At 63.3% G+C, this 20,503-nt stretch overlaps 3 protein-coding genes across 5 annotated transcripts; 2 read left to right on the forward strand and 1 right to left on the reverse strand.

Annotated features, from left to right (window-relative positions):
- Positions 1–191: 191 nt before the first annotated feature.
- On the reverse strand, positions 192–3,520 carry TCN2 (transcobalamin 2). The gene is made up of 10 exons (XM_058816532.1): positions 2,718–3,520; positions 2,159–2,348; positions 2,039–2,086; positions 1,826–1,959; positions 1,591–1,749; positions 1,340–1,515; positions 959–1,133; positions 677–869; positions 395–516; positions 192–298 (listed from the first exon to the last, which is right to left on the reverse strand). The coding sequence occupies exons 1-10, from the start codon at positions 2,776–2,778 to the stop codon at positions 237–239; spliced, it is 1,320 nt and encodes a 439-aa protein (XP_058672515.1). The 5' UTR covers positions 2,779–3,520; the 3' UTR covers positions 192–236.
- A 552-nt stretch (positions 3,521–4,072) lies between these two features.
- On the forward strand, positions 4,073–11,601 carry PES1 (pescadillo ribosomal biogenesis factor 1). 2 transcript variants are annotated; one of them, XM_058816530.1, is made up of 15 exons: positions 4,073–4,128; positions 4,479–4,558; positions 4,823–4,976; positions 5,052–5,161; positions 6,259–6,430; positions 7,206–7,295; positions 8,523–8,639; positions 8,763–8,840; positions 9,183–9,272; positions 9,429–9,559; positions 9,688–9,813; positions 9,908–10,092; positions 10,178–10,353; positions 10,723–10,890; positions 11,141–11,601. In XM_058816530.1, exons 1-15 carry the CDS (start codon positions 4,105–4,107, stop codon positions 11,225–11,227), a joined length of 1,788 nt encoding a protein of 595 aa, XP_058672513.1. In that variant the 5' UTR covers positions 4,073–4,104; the 3' UTR covers positions 11,228–11,601. The 2 variants fall into 2 exon arrangements, with proteins under 2 accessions (XP_058672513.1, XP_058672514.1); XM_058816531.1 differs by lacking the exon at positions 4,479–4,558 and having other exon boundaries at positions 4,078–4,128.
- Positions 11,602–17,287: 5,686 nt separating this feature from the next.
- Positions 17,288–19,831, forward strand: GAL3ST1 (galactose-3-O-sulfotransferase 1). 2 transcript variants are annotated; one of them, XM_058816876.1, is made up of 2 exons: positions 17,288–17,416; positions 18,633–19,831. In XM_058816876.1, the coding sequence occupies exons 1-2, from the start codon at positions 17,292–17,294 to the stop codon at positions 19,774–19,776; spliced, it is 1,269 nt and encodes a 422-aa protein (XP_058672859.1). In that variant the 5' UTR covers positions 17,288–17,291; the 3' UTR covers positions 19,777–19,831. The 2 variants fall into 2 exon arrangements, with proteins under 2 accessions (XP_058672859.1, XP_058672860.1); XM_058816877.1 differs by having other exon boundaries at positions 17,292–17,401; positions 18,612–19,831.
- The last annotated feature ends 672 nt before the right edge of the window (positions 19,832–20,503 follow it).

A 20,503-nucleotide genomic window follows, 5' to 3' on the forward strand; every position in this document is an offset into this window, starting at 1 on the left:
ATGCTTTGGACACCCCAAAAACGGCTGCTCCCAGCAGCTGCCTGCCCCATTCCCGAGTGCGACCAGGACTCGAGGGGCTGCTGATTTTGGTGCTCCTGTAGGACACAGAGCACGGTGTGTGTCCCCTCCTCGTGCCCCTGGCAGACTTGGGGTGCTGGCCCACAGAAAGCAGGAGGCAGGGAGCCGGCAGGTCCTGTGCCCACAGTGGGGGTTTCATTGCCATCACCCCCCACCCTCTACCACTCGCTGAGGCGCAGGATGACGGTCGCCCCATCCGGGGGTCTGTACTCGGCGATACCTGTGGGGAGAGGGACAACAGTCTGGGGTGAGACAGCAGCCACGGGGCTGTGGGGGATCCCTGCCACCTCCCCAGGGACCCCCACCCGCCACTCACCCATCTGCAGGGGGGTGCTGGGCGCAGACAGGATCTGCCAGTAGTTCCGCTTCTCCTGCCGGGCCTCCAGCCCCAGCACCTGGGTCAGGAAGGGGCCCTGGGGGGTGTCCTGGGTCTGGAACCTGGGGGTGACACAGCGGGGTCAGGGGGGCGAGGCTGCGGCCTCGGCACTGCTGGGGGGCACAGAGCAGCTCCAAGGGAGCTGTGAGCTGGGAACGGAGTGAGCCCGGCACAGGGCACAGGTGCAGGACACACGATCACCACAGGGTGACTTCCACACACCTGAATTCCCGGGGGTCCAGTGCTGCAGCCGCCTGCAGCACGTCCAGCAGGGAGGCGGCGGCGGGCACGGGCACCAGGCGGTCGTAGAGCCGGAGGTCATAGCACCAGGGCAGGGGACACTCCACCACCAGCTGCACCGTCTTGTTCCCCAGCACCTCAGGCAGGGGCTCCATGTCCAGGGGTGTCAGCGTGTCTGCGGGAAGCCACCACGGCACTGGTGACACACAGCCACCCCTGTGGTGACACCGGCGCTGACCCCAGTCCCGTTAGCCCAGCTCTCACCTGGCTCCTCCCCACAGTGCCTGGAGGCGATGTCCAGGTAGGAGTGGCCGTGCAGCACCGGCAGCACCTGGGCCATGGTGGCAGCGGTGCCGAAGGCTTCCAGGTTCTCCAGCAGCGCAGCCATGGCCTGGCCGAACGCCGGCTCCGTCTGGCACTCGCCTGTGGCCAGGAACACCTGGGACGGGGAGGGATGGAGGTGGTGGGAAGAGGGAGGAGGGTTGGGTAACTGGGCACTGCACTGCTGAGCATCACCTGCCCCACGGCAGCTGCATCTGCCTGGGCACCCACATCTCTACGTGCACCCACACTCAGATCTGCAGACCCACTTCCCCCATGCCCATTCCCAGTGCCAGCCCAGATGTCCCCTCAGGTGACACCCACCTGCAGGGCCCACGGGGTGCTGTAGATGTTGCCGATGATGCCGTCGGGGCCCTGGGCCTTGGCCATGTTCCTGCTGGCCTCGTGCGCAGCCAGCCGGAGCTTGGCCGCCAGCTCGGTCCCCACCAGCCTCCTCCGCTCCAGGCAGGTGAAGGCCAGCGCCAGCACGGCCTCGGTGTCTGCAGGGACCGCCCGGTGTCACCCCTGAGTCACACACTGCCAGGGTGCCACCGCCTGCGCCCACAGGCCCTTACCCACGGTGTTGCCCCCGTGCCCGAGCTTTCCGTGCTGCTGGGCCGTGAGGAGCCGCTGCACCACCGGGTCCCGCACGCGCTTGCGGTGCACGCACAGCGCCAGCACGCCCAGCCCGTACTGGTAGTAACTGGTGACGGGGTGGCCTCGCTGCTGGGAGCCTGGGGACAATGGGTGGTGTCACCAGGGTGAGCCGGTGCCTCACAGCCCGACGTGTAGTGCCAGGGACACCCTCACCTGTCCACTCCTCCTCCAGGTAGTACTTGAGCCATGTCACCAGCGAGCGATGGGGGCTGACGGGGGGACAGGAGGCCTGCAGCCCCAGCAGGTACAGTGCCAGCCGCCCCGTGTGCGGGGGCTCCTCCGCGCTCCTGCAAGGCACCGTCACCTCCCAGGGCACCGCCCGAGGTGCCACCTGCCCCGAGGGGACCCCGGGACACCCACACTTACATGCCGCGCTCAGCGTCCCACCGGGAGCGTCCGTAGCCCTGCAGGCTCCTGCGGGGACAGACAGTCAGTGCGGGGCACAGGAGCAGCCCCAAAGGCCCGAGGGGGACCCCGGGCACCCACCTGCCGTAGGGGTGCTGGAAGTTGTCCTGCAGCCGCTCCAGGTAGCGCCGCTCCAGCCGCGGGTGGTGCTCTCGGGCCAGGCGCAGGGCCAGGTACACGGCGGGGTCCGGGTCCCGTTCGGGGTCCCGGGCCAGCCCCAGCAGCCGCGCACTCAGCGCCCGCACGGCGCCCCCCGAGCCCGCCGGGGGCTCTGCCCGGCCCGGGAGAGGCAGCGCAGGTCAGGGGGCCCGAGACATCCCCCGGTACGGCCCTGCAGCCCCACAGCCCCCCAAAGCTGTGCGGGGCCGCGGTGGGGAGGGACCCCAGCACCCACCCATCCACACACCCCCCAAATCCCATAACCTCCCGATTTCCCACCAAAAAAAGAGGAAGAAACAAGGAGAGGTGACATGGAGCAGGAGCAGGAGTGGGTTGGGGGGAGCTGAGCCCCGGAGAATTTGTCACCGAGGGCTGGAGATGGGGCTCATCCCCCCAGCCCCGCTCCTCGGGGACCCCCCGAGCTCAGGGCGAGCCCCGGCCGGGGGGTCCCGGGCAGGTTGGGGGCCGGGGCCGCACTCACCGCAGCAGCGGGCGGGCAGCAGCGCGGGCAGCAGCAGCAGCAGCGGCAGCGGCAGCCCCATGGCGGAGCGGGACAGGGGACACGGCGGGGACAGCCGAGAGAGACGGGACGAGCCGGGAGCGGGGACAGCACGGGAAGGTGTGGCGAGAGGCCGTTTCCGCACAACGGGGCCGAGTCAGCACAAACGGGGCAGAAGTTGTGCTGAGGCGCGGCCGAGGGGAGCGGGGACAGCCCGGGACAGCCTGACCGGGGCAGCCCGGGACGCCCTGCCCGGGACAGCCCGACCCGAGCTGCCGCTGCTCGGGGCAGCGCCGGCGGCCACAGCCCGAAAATAGACGGGGCTGAAACCCGGCCAAACCCGGCCCCTGGAAAGAATCGCCGTGCTCGCCTCCAAGAACGATTTAATTGAGAAAGCGGGGATGGATCAGCCGCGCCGGGAGCCGCGGGACAGGCGGGGAGGGAGCACGAACCCCCCAAACATCCCTAAAGCCGGGGCTGAGGGGGTCCTGAGCCCCGCAAAGTGGAACTCCCCTGCTGGGGGGTAGGTGCCGTCCTGAGCCACGAAAGAGAATCCCCGAGCCCAGGAGGGGATCCCGGGGCCGCGCTGGGCTCAGGTCCCGCCAGCCCGGGCACACCCGAGCACAGGGGCGGGCCTGGGGAGCCCCTGCCACCGAGACACCCCGGGCCCGGTTGTTCCCCAAACACCGGCCCCGCTGTGGGCCCCCAGGCCGGTGCCTGCGGTCGGTGCTGCGGCGCCAGGGACCACAGGTGGGCAGCGGGACCCGGAGGCCCGGGCAGGGACCCACGGCCGCCATACCGGTGTGTGTACCCGGCCCCTGAACCCAGGCCGGGCCCGCCGGTCCGGCCTCGCTATATCCCGGCATGCTCAGCGCCAGCGCTGCCTCGCTATATCCCAGCATGCTTCGTGCCAGCACTGCCTCGCTATATCCCGACATGCTCAGTGGCACTGCCTCGTTGTATCCCGACATGCCCTGCGCAGCCCCGCCCCGGTACCTCCCGGCATGCCCCGCGCTACCATGCCGCGGTATATCCCGACATGCCTCGTGCCTCCCTGCCTCGCTATATCCCGGCATGCCCCGCGCGGCACCGCAATATCCCAGTGAGCTCTGCGCCTCAGGACCCCTCCTGCTAGGGCTCCGGGCTGCCCGCGGCGCGCCTGACTGAGCCCCCACTGCCGCCTGCCCCGGCCCGCCCAGTGCCCGCTTTGCTCTCGGTGGCCGCTTTGCTCTCGGTGCTCACGCCGCGCTCGGTGCCCCTGCGGGGCGGTTTCGGTGTGCGCAGGCCCGGCGGCGGACGCAGGCGGGCGGCGGGCAGCTCGGGGTCCTGCGTTGCGCGGGCACGTGGCGGCGGCGGCGGCGCTGGGGCCATGGGCGGGCTGGAGAAGAAGAAGGTACCGGGCCCTGCCCGCCCTCCGTTCACCGCCCGGAGCCTCCCCGGGCCGTCCCTCCTTCCCCCCTCCCTGCCCTCTCCGTGCCCCCCGGTGCCGCTCCCCCGGTGCCGCCCCTCCGGCCGCGCCGTGCCCCTGCAGCCCTCCCTGGCGGCGCTGCTCGCTCCCTCTCCCGGTGCCCGGTTCCGCTGCTGCCCCCGCGCTGGCCGTGCCCGGTGCCCCCTTCCAGCCCCTCATGCCCCGGTTCCCGTCCCTGCTCCCTCTCCGCTCCCGGGGTTCCCGGTGGCCCCGGGCCGGTTGCGGGGCTCCCCTCCGCCCCCCCGAGCTCCCCCAACGCCGCCGTCTCTCCCCAGTACGAGCGCGGAGCCGCCACCAACTACATCACCCGCAACCGGGCGCGGAAGAAGCTGCAGCTGAGCCTGCCCGACTTCAGGTGCGGCCCTTGCGGTGCCCCCCGCACCCCGAACCCCGTTCCTGCGAACCCTCCGGTGCCCCGAGCTCCCCCGGTGCCACCCAGGGCAGCGAGGGGCGGTGGAGCCCGCTGCGGGTTTGGGACGGCCGAGCTGCTCCCCGAGGGCTCTGCCCGGGTTCAGGCTGCCGAGTTTGGGGTTCCCCCTGCGTGGGAGGGGTCTGGGCTGGCCCAGGGGACACAGAGCAGCCGTGACCCCCCTGTCCCAGCATTGTCCCTTGTCCCCAGGCGTCTCTGCATCCTCAAGGGGATTTACCCCCACGAGCCCAAGCACAAGAAGAAGGTGAACAAGGGCTCCACGGCCCCCAGGACCTTCTACCTGCTCAAGGACATCAAATTCCTGCTCCATGAGCCCATCGTCAACAAATTCCGGGAGTACAAGGTGAGTGTCCCCCCCGAGGGCCCCCCCGGGGGCTGTCCTGGCCCACAGAGCCCCCATGTCCCCCTGTCCCCACAGGTGTTTGTCAGGAAGCTGCGCAAGGCCTACGGCAAGAGCGAGTGGGGCACTGTGGAGAGGCTGAAGGACAACAAACCCACCTACAAACTCGACCACATCGTCAAGGAGAGGTGAGGCAGCCCTGGCTGAGCCTCCTGCAGCAGCCAGCCCTGGGCTCAGCACTGCAGGGACCTGGAGCTGCTGGGGAGAGCCCAGAGGAGGCACCAGAGATGCTGCAAGGGCTGGAGCCAGGCTGGGAGAGCTGGGGCTGGATCCCTGGCAGTGCCCAAGGCCAGGTTGGACAGGGCTTAGAGCAGCCTGGGACAGTGGGAGGTGTCCCTGCCATGGCTGGGGTGGCACTGGATGATCCTGTGGAAATCTCTGTGGTCTTCAGGCCACCCATCCCTCTGCTCTGAGCCAGGCTGGGAGAGCTGGGGGTGCTCACCTGGAGAGGAGAAGGCTCCAGGGAGAGCTCAGAGCCCCTGGCAGGACCTGAAGGGGCTCCAGGAGAGCTGGAGAGGGACTGGGGACAAGGGATGGAGGGACAGGACACAGGGAATGGCTCCCAGTGCCAGAGGGCAGGGCTGGGTGGGATATTGGGAATTGGGAATTGTTCCCTGGCAGGGTGGGCAGGCCCTGGCACAGGGTGCCCAGAGCAGCTGTGGCTGCCCCTGGATCCCTGGCAGTGCCCAAGGCCAGGCTGGACACTGGGGCTGGGACACCCTGGGACAGTGGGAGGTGTCCCTGCCATGGCAGGGGTGGCACAGGGTGGGATTTAGGGTCCCTTCCAACCCATCCTGGGATTCTCTGATCTTTCACCATGTCCATCCCTCTCTGGGAATCCACCTCATGTACAGTTTCTGGATTTATTGGTGGAATTTTGTGTTTTTGGGCTGGAGAAGAAGGAATGAGAGAGGAGCCAGCCATCCTGGGTGGCTCCAGGAGAGCACAGGGAGCTCCCTGCTCTCCCTGTGGGGTGCTTTCCTCAGGGGGCTGATCAAGGGTTAAAGCTGCCAAGGCTCTGGTGAGGGAGGGGACACAGGAGGGAGGAAACCCCATAACCATCCTGAATGAGGCTGTTCCATCACTCTGTGTGTGCCCTGCTGGGATGAGCAGCTGGATGCTCCACAGCTCCCATTCCTTCCTCCCCCTGGGTCTCCCCCAGCCCCAGCAGCCTGTGCAGGGCTCTGGGGCTGGCTGTGACCCCCGTGTCCCCCCCTGGGCACAGGTACCCCACGTTTGTGGACGCCCTGCGGGACCTGGACGATGCCCTGTCCATGTGCTTCCTGTTCTCCACCTTCCCCCGCACGGGCAAGTGCCACGTGCAGACCGTGCAGCTGTGCCGGCGCCTGGCCGTGGAGTTCCAGAACTTCGTCATCGCCTCCCGCTCCCTGCGCAAGGTGGGCCTGGGGGACAGCCAGCCCTGCCTGGGGACACTGCGGGGACAGGGCAGGGGGACACTGCGGGGACAGCCAGCCCTGCCTGGGGGCACTGCGGGGACACAGGGCAGGGGGACACTGCGGGGACAGCCAGCCCTGCCTGGGGACACCGGGGGGACAGGGCAGGGGGACACTGCGGGGACAGGGCAGGGGGACACTGCCGCGACAGCCAGCCCTGCCTGGGGGCACTGCGGGGACACAGGGCAGGGGGACACTGCCGGGACAGCCAGCCCTGCCTGGGGGCACTGCGGGGACACAGGGCAGGGGGACACTGCCGGGACAGCCAGCCCTGCCGGGAGACACCGGGGGGACAGGGCAGGGGGTCACTGAGGGGTCAGGGCAGGGGGACACTGCGGGGACACTCAGTCCTGCCTGGGGACAGGGCACGGATCCACCAGGGTGCCAAGTCACAGATCCCACCAGGGTGCCAGGGCAGGGATCCACTGGGGAATCAGGGCAGGGATCCCATTGGGGTGTCAGAGCAGGGATCCCACTGGATTATCGGCTCACACATCCCACTGAGGGGATCAGGGCAGGGGGACACTGCGATGTCGGGTCACTGATCCCACCAGGGGGACAGGGCAGGGATCCCACTGGGGTGTCAGGGCTGGGACCCCACTGGATTATTGGGTCACAAATCCCACTGGGATCTGAGGAACCTCCTGCCAGGGGCAGGGTGGCAGTGACAGTGACACAGCAGCATTCCTCCTGCTGAGCCCGTGCTCTGTCCTGCCAGGTGTTCCTCTCCATCAAGGGCATCTACTACCAGGCAGAGGTGCTGGGGCAGCCCATCACCTGGGTCACCCCCTACGCCTTCGCCCACGACGTGAGTACCTGGGGAGAGCCCGGGGATCACCCTGGGTGCTTGGGGATCACCAAGGGGTGAGGGACTGTCCCGTGGCACATGGCACACACACATCACAGGGCCTGGCTGCAGAGGCACGTGGGGACACAGCCAGCTGTCACCTCAGGATCCCCGGGGCTGCCGGTGCCAATCTCCCAGTCATTCATATGTCTCCAATCATTAATGTGCTCCTTTATCAGCCATTAAAGATTAACCTGTGCGAGCAGAGGGAAGGGATGAGTCAGACCTGCAGCCTCCCCAGAGGGATTCTGCAGTGTCTCCAGGGCATGGGGTTGTCCCTGCTGTGCTGGGACAGCTTCCCCTTAGCCTTGGCAGGAGCTCACAGGCACAGCACAGCCCTCTCCATTTCCTCCCAGCATTTCCAGGGCTGAGCACAGTTGGGTTGAGGTTTTGTGTTTTTATGGTTCTGAATCAATAGAACCCTGGAATGTTATCAGTTGGAAAGGACCTTAAAGCCCATCCCATTCCACCCCTGCCATGGGCAGGGAGACCTTCCACTATCCCAGGTGGCTCCAAGCCCTGTCCAGCCTGGCCTTGGGCACTGCCAGGGATCCAGGGGCAGCCACAGCTGCTCTGGGCACCCTGTGCCAGGGCCTGCCCACCCTCACAGGGAACAATTCCCAATTCCCAATATCCCATCCAGCCCTGCCCTCTGGCAGTGGGAAGCCATTCCCCTTGTCCTGCTCTTGTCCAGCTCTGCTGTACCCTGTACTCTTCACCTTGAAGAGCTGGAGTCCCTGGACCAAACCCCAAGGTCCCCATCCATGATGGGATGAAGTGTTCCATGTATCCAGGCACATGGAGGGATGGCAGCAGGACCCTGGGGGGAGCCTGCAGAGCTCTCCCTGCCCAGGGTCTGGTGGTGGCTGTGACATCTCTGCACTTGGGGCATGTTTAGGTTGGTTTTCAAGGAAAGGCTTTTTCTCCAGAGGGTGCTGGCACTGCCCAGGCTGCCCAGGGAATGGGCACGGCCTGAGGCTGCCAGAGCTCCAGGAGCCTTTGGGCAGCACTGCCAGGGATGGACAGGGTGGGGTTGTTGGGTTCTGGGCAGGGACAGGAGCTGGGCTTGATGATCCCTGTGGGTCCCTTCCCAAATGGGAATATTGTGTGATCCTTCTCCCTGTGGGTGGGATGGGTCCCTGTGCAGGGGGGTCCTTTATCCCTGTGTCCCATCCCGTGTGCTGGCAGCACCCCACAGACGTGGATTACCGGGTCATGGCCACCTTCACCGAGTTCTACACCACCCTCCTGGGCTTCGTCAACTTCCGCCTCTACCAGTCCCTGAACCTGCTGTACCCCCCCAAGGTGAGGCCACCCCGGGGTCACTGTGTCCCACCCTGCGGTGGTGGCAACTCACATTGGTGGAAATGAGAGATTTTTGGGATATCTGTGTTTGAGAGCTGCCTCCTCACCCCTTTTCCTCCCCAGATTGACACCCAGACTGAGGATGAGCTGAAGCCTGCAGAGGGCAAGGAGTATGCCATGGATTCAGAGAGCTACCTGGAGGTGAGGGACACTGCTGGCATTGTGACCTGTGGGGACACTGTGTGGCATTCATGTCCTGCTCACAGCCCTCCTGGCGTGGCACTGAAGGACAGAGCCAGATCCCTGCAGGGTGGAGGGCGCTGATCCCAAACTCCCTGTTCCTGTAGGGCAGAGCTGGGCTCGGCCTCAGGCACCACCAGCCTCCCCCTGCATGGCCAGGGACCCCCCAGAGCCCCATGCTGGGGATGGGGCCGGGAGGAGCTGAATTCTGTCCAGGCCCTGGCTCTTCCAGCCTCTTGCTCTGAGAAATCCCCTTCCCCCGTTCCCACCCCCTGGATGTGACTCTGTGTCCTCTCCCTGCAGAGACTCTCGGCTCTGAGCTCCAGCCTGGCCCGGGCAGTGGCTCCAGCCCACGAGGACGAGGTGGAGATGGATGAATTCCCAGTGGAGGGGGTAAGACCCTGGTGGGGGGCTCATCCCTGGCCTTGGGGGATCCTGTCCTGTACCTAGGCTGGCAGCTTGGGGACAGTTCCTGAAACCCCTCGTGGCCAAGGGAGCCTTGGCAAGGGCTGTGTGTGGGGAGGAGAATGAGGGCTTTGCTCTGAGCAGGAGACAGCAGAGCTGATGGATGCCAAGAAGAAGGAGCAGGAGGCTCTGGAGAAGCACAAGAAGCTCTTTGAGGGGCTGCGCTTCTTCCTCAACAGGGAGGTGCCCCGGGAGCCGCTGGCCTTCGTCATCCGGTGCGTGGGGGCAGCCCTGGCCTCCCCCTCTGGCAGGACTTTGGGGCCAAGTCACCCAATGTCCTGTGGGTGAGGTGACCCTGAGGGTCCCACGTGCCCGTCTGACTCCTTGGTGGCGTTGCCCACAGGTGCTTTGGTGGCCAGGTGTCCTGGGACAAGTCCCTGTGTATCGGTGCCACCTACGACGCCAGCGACCCGTCCATCACCCACCACATCATCGACCGGCCCCGCCTGGACAAGCAGGTGGTTGGCAGGTGCGTGGGGCAGGGGGGCCCTGCTCACAGCAGCCATCCCAGAGCTGTCCTGCGGGCTCCAGAGGCTCAGGTGTGTCCCCTCTGCCCCACCCAGGTACTACCTGCAGCCCCAGTGGGTTTTTGACTCGGTCAATGCCAAGCTGTGCCTGCCCGTGGCCGATTATTTCCCCGGGCTCCTGCTGCCCCCGCACCTCTCGCCCTTCGTGACGGAGAAGGAGGGTGACTACGTCCCTCCCGAGAAGCTGAAGCTGCTGGCCCTGCAGAGGGGAGAGAACCCAGGTGCTGGGAGCCCCCAGAGGAGTTTGGGAGCTGGGCTGTGCCTGCTGCGGAGCATCCCAAGGGTAACGATGGTGTCTCTTTGTAGAGGAAGAGAGTGAAGAGGAGGAGGAGGAGGAAGAAGAGGAGGAAGAGGAAGGTGACAATGACAAAGAAGAGGAGGAAGAGGAAGATGAGTCTGAGAAAGAAGAGGAGATGAAATTACAGAAGATGGAAGAGCAAAAGATGGAAGAGCAGAAGACTCAGAGCATGCAAAACAAAAAGGTGGGAGCCCATGGAGGCAGCCCTGGTGTCGCTGTCCCTGCTGAGGGGTGTCCCTGTCCTGAGATCACTGGGATACTCAGTCATGGAATGGTTTGGGTTGGGAGGGGCCTTAAAGCTCATCTTGTTCCAGCCTCTGCCATGGGCAGGGACACCTCCCACTGTCCCAGGTTGCTCCAAGCCCCGTCCAGCCCAGCCTGAAACACTCCCAGGGGTGCTCCTGGCCCCCCACTCACGAGCTGCAGCTGCCATCCCTGTCAGGGCCTGGCTGTGAGGGCTGTGGCTCTCCCTGGCCCGCAGTGGAAGGGCTGGAAATGCCTTTCCCCATGGAAGAGGGGGTTCCCGGTGTCCTGAGCTGCCTGCTCCCCACAGGTGCTCCCTGTGAAGGTGACAGCAGGGAAGGTGCGGCTGGAGGACAAGCAGCGCCTGGAGCAGGAGCAGCAGCAGGAGGAGAAGCGCTTGGCCATCATGATGATGAAGAAGAGGGAGAAGTACCTGTACAAGAAGATCATGTTCGGGAAGAAGCGCAAAATCCGCGAGGTACGGAGGCTGGGCCCTCACCTCATCCAAACCCACTCGTTCCTTCTGCTCCTCCCTGTCCCTGGTGAAGAGTTGAGGTCCCTGCCAATGTCCCCAGGCGGGCAGAGCTCCCTGTGTCCCCTCCCTGTATCCCAGCCCTGATTCCGGTCCTGTGGGGCCCATCCTCCACGTGCAGCTGGAGCTTGGGTGGGTCTGAGGGCTCGCAGCCCCTGTCCTGCTCTGACTGGGGGTCTCGGGGGTCTCTCCCCAGGCCAACAAACTGGCTGAGAAGAGGAAAGCCCATGACGCAGCCCTCAAGGAGCAGAAGAAGAAGAACAAGAAGGCGCGGCAAGCGTGACGGGGCCGGGGGTTCCTCGATGGTTTTCCACTCTTGCTTTTGGGTGGAAAACCCCTGGCTTTGCTCCTGGGGCAGAAATGCTGTGTTTGAAGCGTTTCCCATCTGTAAATCCACCTGCTGCTCTGCCTTTGCCCCACTCCCCTCTGCGGAGTCGGTGTTACAAGGACTGTCCTCTCCCTGCTGGTGCCACCTCTGTGTGAGGAAGAGGAGGCCAAGGAGAGCTCTGGGATCGTTCCATGTGAATTTGCACAGCCCTGGCTGCTGGAACCTGGCTCCCAGAGCTCCCTGGGGCAGAGGAGTGTGGAGCCCAGAGCTCCTTCCCAGTGTCCACACAGAAAACCATATTCCCCTGTATTTTTAATTAAAGAAGGTGATGCTTTTCTGGTGGTGATTGTTGTCTGCTCCTTCTGCCTGGGTGTGGGGGAGGCCCCTCAGGAGGTGATGTGGAGATCCATGGCTGGTGCCAGGGTTGCTGGTCCTGCTGGATGTGTTCCTGGCACCAGCAGTTACCTGTCAGTCCTGGGTTTTCCCCCCAAAACACCTTGGAGGCACCACAGCTGGGGACAAGGTGTCTCATGGGGTTTATGGGCACACCTTTGTCCCCAAATGTGGTGAAGGCTCTGTCTCAAGAATTTTTGGAGGACACCACTGGCACTGCTATGGGGACACAGAGAGGATCTGGAGAGAGACACCCTCTGGAAGGGAGTGAGCTCAGACAGAAGAGCTGGGAACACCCAGACTTTCAGATTTTATTTCTTTTTAGTTTCTTTTCCTGAATTTTTTCCTTTTTTTTTTTTTTTTTTTGATTTTCTATTTTATTTAAGTGCTTTTTATCTTTTTACTGTTTCCATTCTCCCTGTTTTCCATTTTTCTCTTTTTCATTTGTTCTTTTCTATCTTTTCCCTTTTATTCCTTTTTATTTTTTATTTTTCCCCTTCACTTGTTCCTCTGCTTTTTCTCCCACTTTTTTTTTTTACCTCCTTCCCCCTCTTTTTTTTTTTTCTTTATATATATTTTTTCCATTTCAGAGGGTTGGAAGGCTTTTCCGTTTGTTTTCATGGTTTTCTCCTTGATTTCCCCTCTCCCAAGAGGAGCAGGACCAACCCCTGGGGCAGCCCCAGGGCTGGGGCTCCCCTCAGAGCAGGAGAGCCCGAACGGGGCCTTAAACCTTGGGAGCTCCTAGCCCAAACAAACAAATCCTGACCCCAAACAAACAAACCCCAGTTCTAAACAAACAAATCCCAGCCCCAAACAAGCAAACCTCAGCCCCAAACAAACCAACCCTGGTTCCAAACAAACCCCAGTTCCCAAATCCCAGCCCCAGGCCTCGCTCCCAGGCCAGGCTGAGGGCCTGGGCCGGACGGGCAGGGCCGGTGCCAGTGGGCACAGACCAGTACGGCTGCCCAGGACCTCCCCAGCCCATAAAGGCTGTGTCCAGCCAAGTGTGACCCCTCAGCGTTGTCACCCTCAGCCTCCTCACCCAATCTTGAGGATCCACAGCTCCCTCAGGATCCACGGCTCCGGCCATCTCGGCTCTCAGTGAGTGCTGCTGTGTACCCCCAAATCTGGGAGGGACAGGGGTGGGTGTGAGGTGGTGGAGCCCTCCTGGTCACTCTGTGGGACATTGTGGATGTGGAGATTGGGGGGTTGCAGCTTCCCAGCTTGCTCACATCCATCCCCCAGGCTGTCAGCATTCCATGGCTGAGCTGCCACATACCGGCCCCTGCAGCTCTCTTCTGGCTGCAAACCCTTTCTTTACAACCCATTCCCCAGAAAATGAGAAACCTGGAAATACTTTGTGACCCATTCCAAAAAAAAAAAAAAAACAAACGGGGGGGAAACCTTCACAATCCATCCCCTCAAAAACACAGGGGAAACCTGGAATCCCTTCATAACCCACCTGCAAAAAGGGGGAAACCTGGTGTCCTTCTGTGACACATCCCAAAAAAGAGGGAGAAACCTGGAACTGGGAGAGGTGCCCTGCAGAGGAAGGGAGGGATAGTTCCACAGCAAATCCTGTGACTGTGATAAATGGTCTTCATCCCTTCTGTTACAATTATGATGATGGTGATGAAAACTGAGGTGTTTTGGCTTTTCTTGATCCAGGAGGGTTCCCTGTGCAGGTTACCCTGGTGTGGGAACTGATGAGGCCAGGCAGGATGGGGCAAGAGCTGCCAGCTCACTGCAAGGTGATATCCTCAAATCCTTTAGGGACAAGCTCTGAACCCCAAACACCTCCAACAGGGATGGTGAGCCCCAGGCATGGCCAAGGGGGTCACCCCTTGCTTGGGGCCCCAATGCTGACACCACCTCTGTTAGTGAGAGAGACTAAGGCCAGCAGGAAGAGCCAAGGCTGCATCCAGGAACACAAGAGCCCCTTTTTCACCCTGCCACATGCAGGGTGATGGACCAGCGACAGGGCTGAGCCCTCCTGGTGCAGCCAGGGCACCCTCTGGGCACCCAGTTGGCCACTGTGACAAGAGGAGCGTGGAAAGGCTGGTGGCACCGTGGTTGTCCCACACTTGTCACACCAAGGTTGGAGATGCTGGAATATTGCTGTCATTAAGGCCATAAATCCATGGAAACATAGTGGGAGGGAGGAAAGAGGGCGGGGAAGCTGCGGGAGAATGAAGGGGAGCCGATGGTGCGTGGCCAGGGTGCCCCGGGGAGCAGGGGGCTGGGCCGGGGTGCGGGAGCTCCCCAAACCCCGGTGAGCTCCGGCTGAGGGAGGTGACAGCCAGGCCAGGAGCCGTCCTGTGGGACCGGGAGGAGGAGGAGGACGACGGTGGCTGCCGAGAGGTGGGTGCGGCCGCCCAGGGCCAGCCATGGTCACCCAGGGCTGTGGGGCCACGCCGGGCTGGTGGCAGGGAGCCGAGGGGCCGGCAGCGGGGCCCGCGGGGACAATGTCCCCGTTGAGGCCGCGGTCACAGATGGAGACAAATGTCCCCGTTGTTCGCGGCACGGGCTGAATGGCTCCTCTGTGCCCCGGCAGTGGGTGGGGGCCGGGTGCCTTGGGGTGGCCGCAGGCACCCAGGGCCGGCCCCGGGGAGCCGGGCAGTGCCCGGCCGCAGCCCCGCGTCCCCCGCCAGCCGCTCCCACTGCTGTCCCCTTCCCCCTTGCCAGGCCGGCGACCCAGGGCCGCGATCCCGGTGATGCCATAAACGGCGCCGTGCAGTGGGGAGGCTTTGGAAAAGCCGGCATTTGCGGGGAGCTGCCCGGGAAGAGCTTATTCCATGTCGGAGCAGCATCGGCGCCCCCGCCCCGTGCCGCCCGCTCCCCCGGCACCCCGGTCAGCGCAGGAGAGCAGAGGCACGGCCCAGCGCCTGCGGTGCGGGACAGGAAAAGGTGATGGATACTGGGGGGTGAGGAGGTGCTTGGAGGGTGGCAGGATGGGGAGGGGGCAGCACGATGCTCGTTGGGTTGCTTGGGAGGCAGTGGGATGCTGAGGGGGGCCACAGGATGATAAGGAGGTAGTGTGATGCTTGAGGGGATGTTGGGATGCCTGGAGGGTGTTGGGGTGCTGGGGAGCAGCAGGATGCTCAGGAAGCAGCTCTATGGGGCAGGATGATGAGGGGAATTGTGTACCCATGGGGCACAGAGGGGACAGGGGGGTAGGAAGCAGCATGCCCGTGTGGGATGGGGCCTGTGGAAAACAGCGTGTCCATGGATTTGTGGGATCAAGAGCAAGTAGGTGCATGCGCCTTGTGTATGGCAGGGGCCTGGCCCTATTAAAAAAATGGATGCTGTAGGGAAAGCCCAAAAGCCAACTGGGGTGCCCCCAGGGAGATAGGGAGCTGCTGGGACACGGAGAGGGGGCTGCAGGGCTGGGTGGCCTGGCCTGGCCTGGCCTGGCCCAGGGGTACCCCTGGAGGAAATGGTGGGTGCAGCTGTACTCTCCAGCTGGGCATCTCAGCCGGCTGGCGCCACGGGCACACCCCACCCGTGGGAGCCCCAGGAGAACACCCAGTGCACCACTCTCTCCTAACAAGCTATTAATAATTAAGCTGCTCACTCAAGGCAAAGTCAATAGAATATTTGGCTGGGGAGTGTTTGCCAGAACCACCCGTGGGAGGCAGGCAGAGTGGAGCGAGGCATCCCCTTGGCATCCCACAGCTCTGGAATTCGGTGCCGTGTGGTCCTGGGGGCCTGGTGGAGTCCCATAGGGATCTATCAGGATCCATTGGGACCCATCTGGACTCACTGGGATCCATTGGGACTTATCAGAGGGGTTTATGGTGCCATTTCACTCTCTCCTGTGGAGCTGGTGCCAGCAAAGCTGGTGCCAACTTTGCTCCCTCTTGGCAGCACCCACAAAAGTGGGTGTCTCCCCAGCCCTCTCAAAGGGCCAGTGGCTTTTCCAGGTGGTGCCAGGCAGTGACTGTGATGGAATCACAGGCACCGACCGTGTAAAGCCGAACTCCAGCTGCTCCTGGAGCCGTCTGGCATTCCCACCCACACGGTGCTTTTGGGATACTGTCAGAGCCACCTGCTCCCCCCGTGGTGACACCGTGCACCCCCCCTCGCACATGAAAACCATTCGGGAAGAGGCTGGATGCACCAGCCCGGCCTGATCCAGCGGTCCCGGCTCCAGGGGAAGTGGGGGGCACTTGGATGAGCTTTTGGGGTGCCCCTGTGGCAGCTCCCCCCCTGCCCGCGGCGCTGTGCCCAGCGCCGGCCGCAGCCCGGGGCTCCGGTTGCATTTTCCATTCATTATTCATCGAGCTGGAAATCTCGGCGGCACGAGGCGATCCGAGCCGGCGGGGCCGGAGCGGGGGAGCGGCGGCAGCGGCGGCGCCCCGGGATCACCGCGGGGCCGGGGGTGAGCCGGGAGCGGGGGGCTCTGGGGCTGGGATGTGCCGGGCTGCGACCCACGGCTCGTGGCAGCGGGGTTTCATCCCGCCGGGATATCCGCGGGAGCTCCGAGGGGTGAGGGGGTGATGCGAGGCGGGGGTGGGGGGCCGGGGGGTATTTTTGGGGGTGTAACGCAGTGGGAGCGCAGCCAGCCTTGTCCGGGGGGCTCCGGAGGATGTGGAGCAGCGGGAGCAGCGGATGCTGGGGCGGGCAGGTGATGCTGCTCCCGCCGCTAATGGGGGTGCAGGGCCGGGGGGCTCAGCCCCCAGCTCGGGGGGGCTCTGGGGAGCGGAGCTCTGCTGTGGAGGGCTGCGGTCACGGGTGCCGTGTCCCCGTGTCCCCGTGTCCCCGCGTCCTGCCGCAGGGGACGGCGCTGCTGCAATGCGGTGTCACAGTGAGGGTGACCCCCGTGTCCCGGGAGGAGGGAGGGGACAGGGACGGGGACACGGGGGGAGCGCTGGGGAGGGGGCAGCGGGCACAGGGGCTCTGTGAGCGTGCGTGTGTGTGTGTGTGTGTGTGTGTCTGTCTGTGAGTGAGCATGGCTGATGTGTGTGCACATTTTGTGTGCGTATGAATGTACGCATTGAGGGCTGTGTGTCCTGGCGCACACGAGGGGACGGGGGTGTCTGTGTGTGCCCTCTGTGTGTTTTGTGTGTTTGGGGATGCCATGCTGCCTGCACCCCTCTGTCCCCAGTTCCGTGTCCCTGGCCCCCACCTGGGGCTGCTGAGTCCCCCAGTGCTGCTGGCAGGGCCGAGAGGCCGCATTGGGAGGGTACTGCAGCACCCAAACCATCCCGAGCTGCTGCAGCTCCTGCTCTGGCCTGCAGATTTTCCTGGGCAAATGGATCCCAGCACCCTCAGGGAGCGCCTGCTGGTGCTGGTGGTGTCCCCGTGGAGAATGGCCTCTCTGTCCCCCAGTTGCCCACTCTGCCCTGGGCTCTCCATGGCTCCCCTTTCCCCCAGTCCCAGCCCTGCAGCCTCTCCCACCCTAGGAGTCACTCGGTTTTCCCAGGGCGGGCAAAGGTTGGCAGGGCGGGCAGAGCCGCTGGGCCCGTGCCACAGATGTGTTGTGGACCACGCCAGGCACCAGTGGGATGCTTTCCTGGGAATTGCCGTGCCTGTGACACGTCCATGTGCCTCTCTGGAGCCACACACCCCCAGTCCCCATGTCCCTGGCACCATCGTCTCTCCTCTCTGGCTGCAGGTGACCAGGATGCTGTGGCATGGGAAGCCCTGGAGGTCCATGTGCAAGGGGCTGGTCCTGGGGACCCTCCTGACCAGCTTCATGTTGCTGCTCTACTCCTACGCCGTCCCCCCGCTGCAAGTCAGCGTCACTGAGTGAGTCTGGGGTCCCCGCGTGCCCCCCTGCAGCTCGGCCTCCCTATTCCACACCAGGAACCCCCAGCTGGACATAGGGGACATGGAGATAGCCCTGGGGCTTTCCAGGCCCTGGTGGCTTCACACCAACATGTCCCCTTCCTGCAGTTCCCAAATCCTGGCAGGGCTGGGGACACCGTGGGGCACTCAGTGCTCCTGGGTGGAAAGGGGAGGGAAAGGGAGAGGAGAGAGGAGAGGACTCAAGTCTCAGATTCTTTCACTGCTCCACAGTGCTCAGCTCCTGCCCGTGCTGCCTGTCATCAAATTAATCTCCAAGCTTGTAAACAAGGTCCACGTGCCTCACAAACCTGGCGCTGTTGGGTGGGGATCCTCATCAAGGATCACTTTGGCAAGTTGATTACAGGTGTCCAAAGTCACTCGGCTCTGTGTGCTCTGCTCGCTGCCTCAGGCAGCTCAGATAAGGTCCCTTGTGTCCTCACATGTTCCTTCAGGGCCCATGAACTCATCTGTGGGGCCAGGCTCTGGAATTATTTCCCTTTTTGCTGGGAGCTGAATCTTTCTTGGATCCCACAAGGTGCTGAGGGGTGCCAGAGCTCCACAGATCCCTTGAGGGGTTTGTGACTCCTGTAAAGGGTTGAGAGCTCCCAGACCTCCTCCATGGAGGAGTTCATGACTCTGTGAGGAGTTCATGACTTCTGTAAGGGGTTGAGAGGTCCCTGGCCTCCCCCATAGATCCTACAAGGGATTGAGAACTCCCAGGCCTCCCCCATGAATCCTACAAAGAGCTGAGAGCTCGCTGGCCCCCCTGCACGAATCCAGGGTTGAGAGCTCCCAAGCCTCTTCCATAGCACCCCTCTCAATCCAGGGTTGAGAGCTTTCATACCCCATAAAAATGTTATCAGGTCCTCTCCATGGAGTTGTGACCTTGGAGAGCTCTCTCTGATGCACTTTTTGGCATCACCTCCTCCAGGACCACCGTGGCCATGCCCATGGAGACCCCCTGCTCTATTTCCATTTCCAGAACCCATTCCCAGGCACAGCACCTGTCCCCAGGTCCAACACCCATTCCCAGGTTCAGCATATATTCCCAAGATCCAGCACTTATTCCCAGGTCCAGAACCCATCCCCAGATCCAGCTCCACCAGCACAGAATATCCCAAATCCTTCTAAATGCCAGTGCCCCTCACCATGGTGCTCCACCTCTTCTCTCACCCAGGATCCCTGCGCCCTTCTCCTGCTCCTCCCACCTGGCCCAGGCTCCATCCCTGTCCAACAGCTCGGGCAGCACCTCGGGGTGGAGCTGCCGGCCCAAGCTCAACGTCATGTTCATGAAGACCCACAAGACCGCCAGCAGCACCATCCTCAACATCCTCTTCCGCTTCGGGGAGAAGCACCGCCTGAAATTCGCCTTCCCCAACGGCCGCAACGACTTCTACTACCCGTCCTTCTTCGAGCGCAGCCAGGTGCAGCACTACCGGCCCGGGGTGTGCTTCAACATCATCTGCAACCACATGCGCTTCCACTACGAGGAGGTGCGCAAGCTCCTGCCGCCCGACGCCACCTTCGTCACCGTGCTGCGGGACCCCGCGTACCTCTTCGAGTCCTCCTTCCACTACTTCGGGCCCGTCATCCCCCTCACCTGGAAGATCACCGGGGAGGACAAGCTGGACGAGTTCCTCCGGGACCCCCAGCACTACTACGACCCCAACGGGTTCAACGCTCACTACCTCCAAAACCTCCTGTTCTTCGACTTCGGCTACGACAGCAGCATGGACGCCAACAGCCCGCTGGTGGAGGAGCACATCCGGGAGATCGACCGCCGCTTCCACCTCGTCATGTTGCTCGAGTACTTTGATGAGTCGCTGGTGCTGCTCAAGGACCTGCTGTGTTGGCAGCTGGAGGACGTCCTCTACTTCAAGCTCAACGCCCGCAAGGGCTCCACGGTGTCGCGGCTGACCCCGGAGCTGTACGAGCAGGCGACCGCCTGGAACCTGATCGACGCCAAGCTCTACCGCTACTTCAATGCCACCTTTTGGCGCAAGGTGGAGGCCTACGGGAGGGAGAGGATGGCCAGGGACGTGGCCGAGCTGCAGAGGGAGAACAAGAAGATGACCAGCATCTGCATCGATGGGGGACACGCCGTGGATGCCAGCGCCATCCAGGAGTCCTCCATGCAGCCCTGGCAGCCCCTGGGGGAGAAGACCATCCTGGGGTACAACTTGAAGAAGAAGATCAGCAAGAAGCACCAGAAGCTGTGCCGCAAGATGCTGACACCAGAAATCCAGTACCTGACTGACCTGGGGGCCAACCTCTGGATCACCAAGCTATGGAGCCACGTGCGGGACTTCCTCAAGTGGTAGGGGCTGGCGGGTGCCCCGCTTCCCTGGGGAAGAACCAGGTGCTTTCGTTTTTGTTACTCATGGTTCTCTTGGTTTGGAACTGGCTGGAGGCTCTGGAGCCCAGGAACTTTTGGGGGAACCCTCCATCACTTTCCTGCAGAGCCCCAGCTTGGGCAGGAGAGTGGAGACTCTGCCTCCGTCAGTGGAGTCAAGGGCTCCACCAGGGGTGGTGTTTTCCTGCAGGATCCACTTATTCCTTCCCCATGGAAAAGCTGGAGGAGGGATTTATGAAGGATGTGGCTTCGTCACAGCGAGAGCAGGACATCCATCACCAGGTTGCTGGGTGCAGGCAGGGATGTGCTGGGACAGCAGTGCTAGAGGGTTTCCCTTGCCCAGGGTGGGCAGAGATGCCCACAGGGAACCCAACCCTCCAGGAGCTCCTCAAATCACCCCACTGAGCTCTGGTTTTGGGGTGTGGGAATGTCAGAACCTGCTGCACTGCCTCAGCCCTTGGGTGTGATGAGCGCAGCATGTTCTCAGCCCACAGCAGCTAGGCTGTGACCTAGAGGCACCCGGAGCCATTTGGAGATTGGAAAACCCATCTCAAAAGCCCCGGACTTTATCAACAGTCCTCGTGGCACAGGGCACACCCTCACTGCCCCCCACCGTCCCAGTTAGAGGAGCCTGTGGTCCTGGTCCCCACAGGGGACATCCCAAAAGGCCAACAGGGTCTGGTGACAACTGGTGT

This window comes from Ammospiza caudacuta, chromosome 18 (assembly GCF_027887145.1).
Source record: "Ammospiza caudacuta isolate bAmmCau1 chromosome 18, bAmmCau1.pri, whole genome shotgun sequence".
In the NCBI taxonomy this organism is placed as follows: Eukaryota; Metazoa; Chordata; class Aves; order Passeriformes; family Passerellidae; genus Ammospiza; species Ammospiza caudacuta.

What these genes read in the sequence shown, in the direction of transcription:
- GAL3ST1 (XM_058816877.1), top strand. Translation starts at nt 17,292, where the DNA reads ATGCTGTGGCATGGGAAGCCCTGGAGGTCCATGTGCAAGGGGCTGGTC. An exon ending in TACGCCGTCCCCCCGCTGCA is followed by an intron (nt 17,402 to 18,611) that starts AGTCAGCGTCAC and finishes TCACCATGGTGC; the next exon opens with TCCACCTCTTCTCTCACCCA.
- TCN2 (XM_058816532.1), bottom strand. Translation starts at nt 2,778, where the DNA reads ATGGGGCTGCCGCTGCCGCTGCTGCTGCTGCTGCCCGCGCTGCTGCCC. An exon ending in GCACCCCGTGGGCCCTGCAG is followed by an intron (nt 1,134 to 1,339) that starts GTGGGTGTCACC and finishes TCCCCGTCCCAG; the next exon opens with GTGTTCCTGGCCACAGGCGA. An exon ending in CTGGACCCCCGGGAATTCAG is followed by an intron (nt 517 to 676) that starts GTGTGTGGAAGT and finishes TGTCACCCCCAG; the next exon opens with GTTCCAGACCCAGGACACCC.
- PES1 (XM_058816530.1), top strand. Translation starts at nt 4,105, where the DNA reads ATGGGCGGGCTGGAGAAGAAGAAG. An exon ending in GACAAGCAGGTGGTTGGCAG is followed by an intron (nt 9,814 to 9,907) that starts GTGCGTGGGGCA and finishes TGCCCCACCCAG; the next exon opens with GTACTACCTGCAGCCCCAGT. An exon ending in AGAAGCGCAAAATCCGCGAG is followed by an intron (nt 10,891 to 11,140) that starts GTACGGAGGCTG and finishes GTCTCTCCCCAG; the next exon opens with GCCAACAAACTGGCTGAGAA.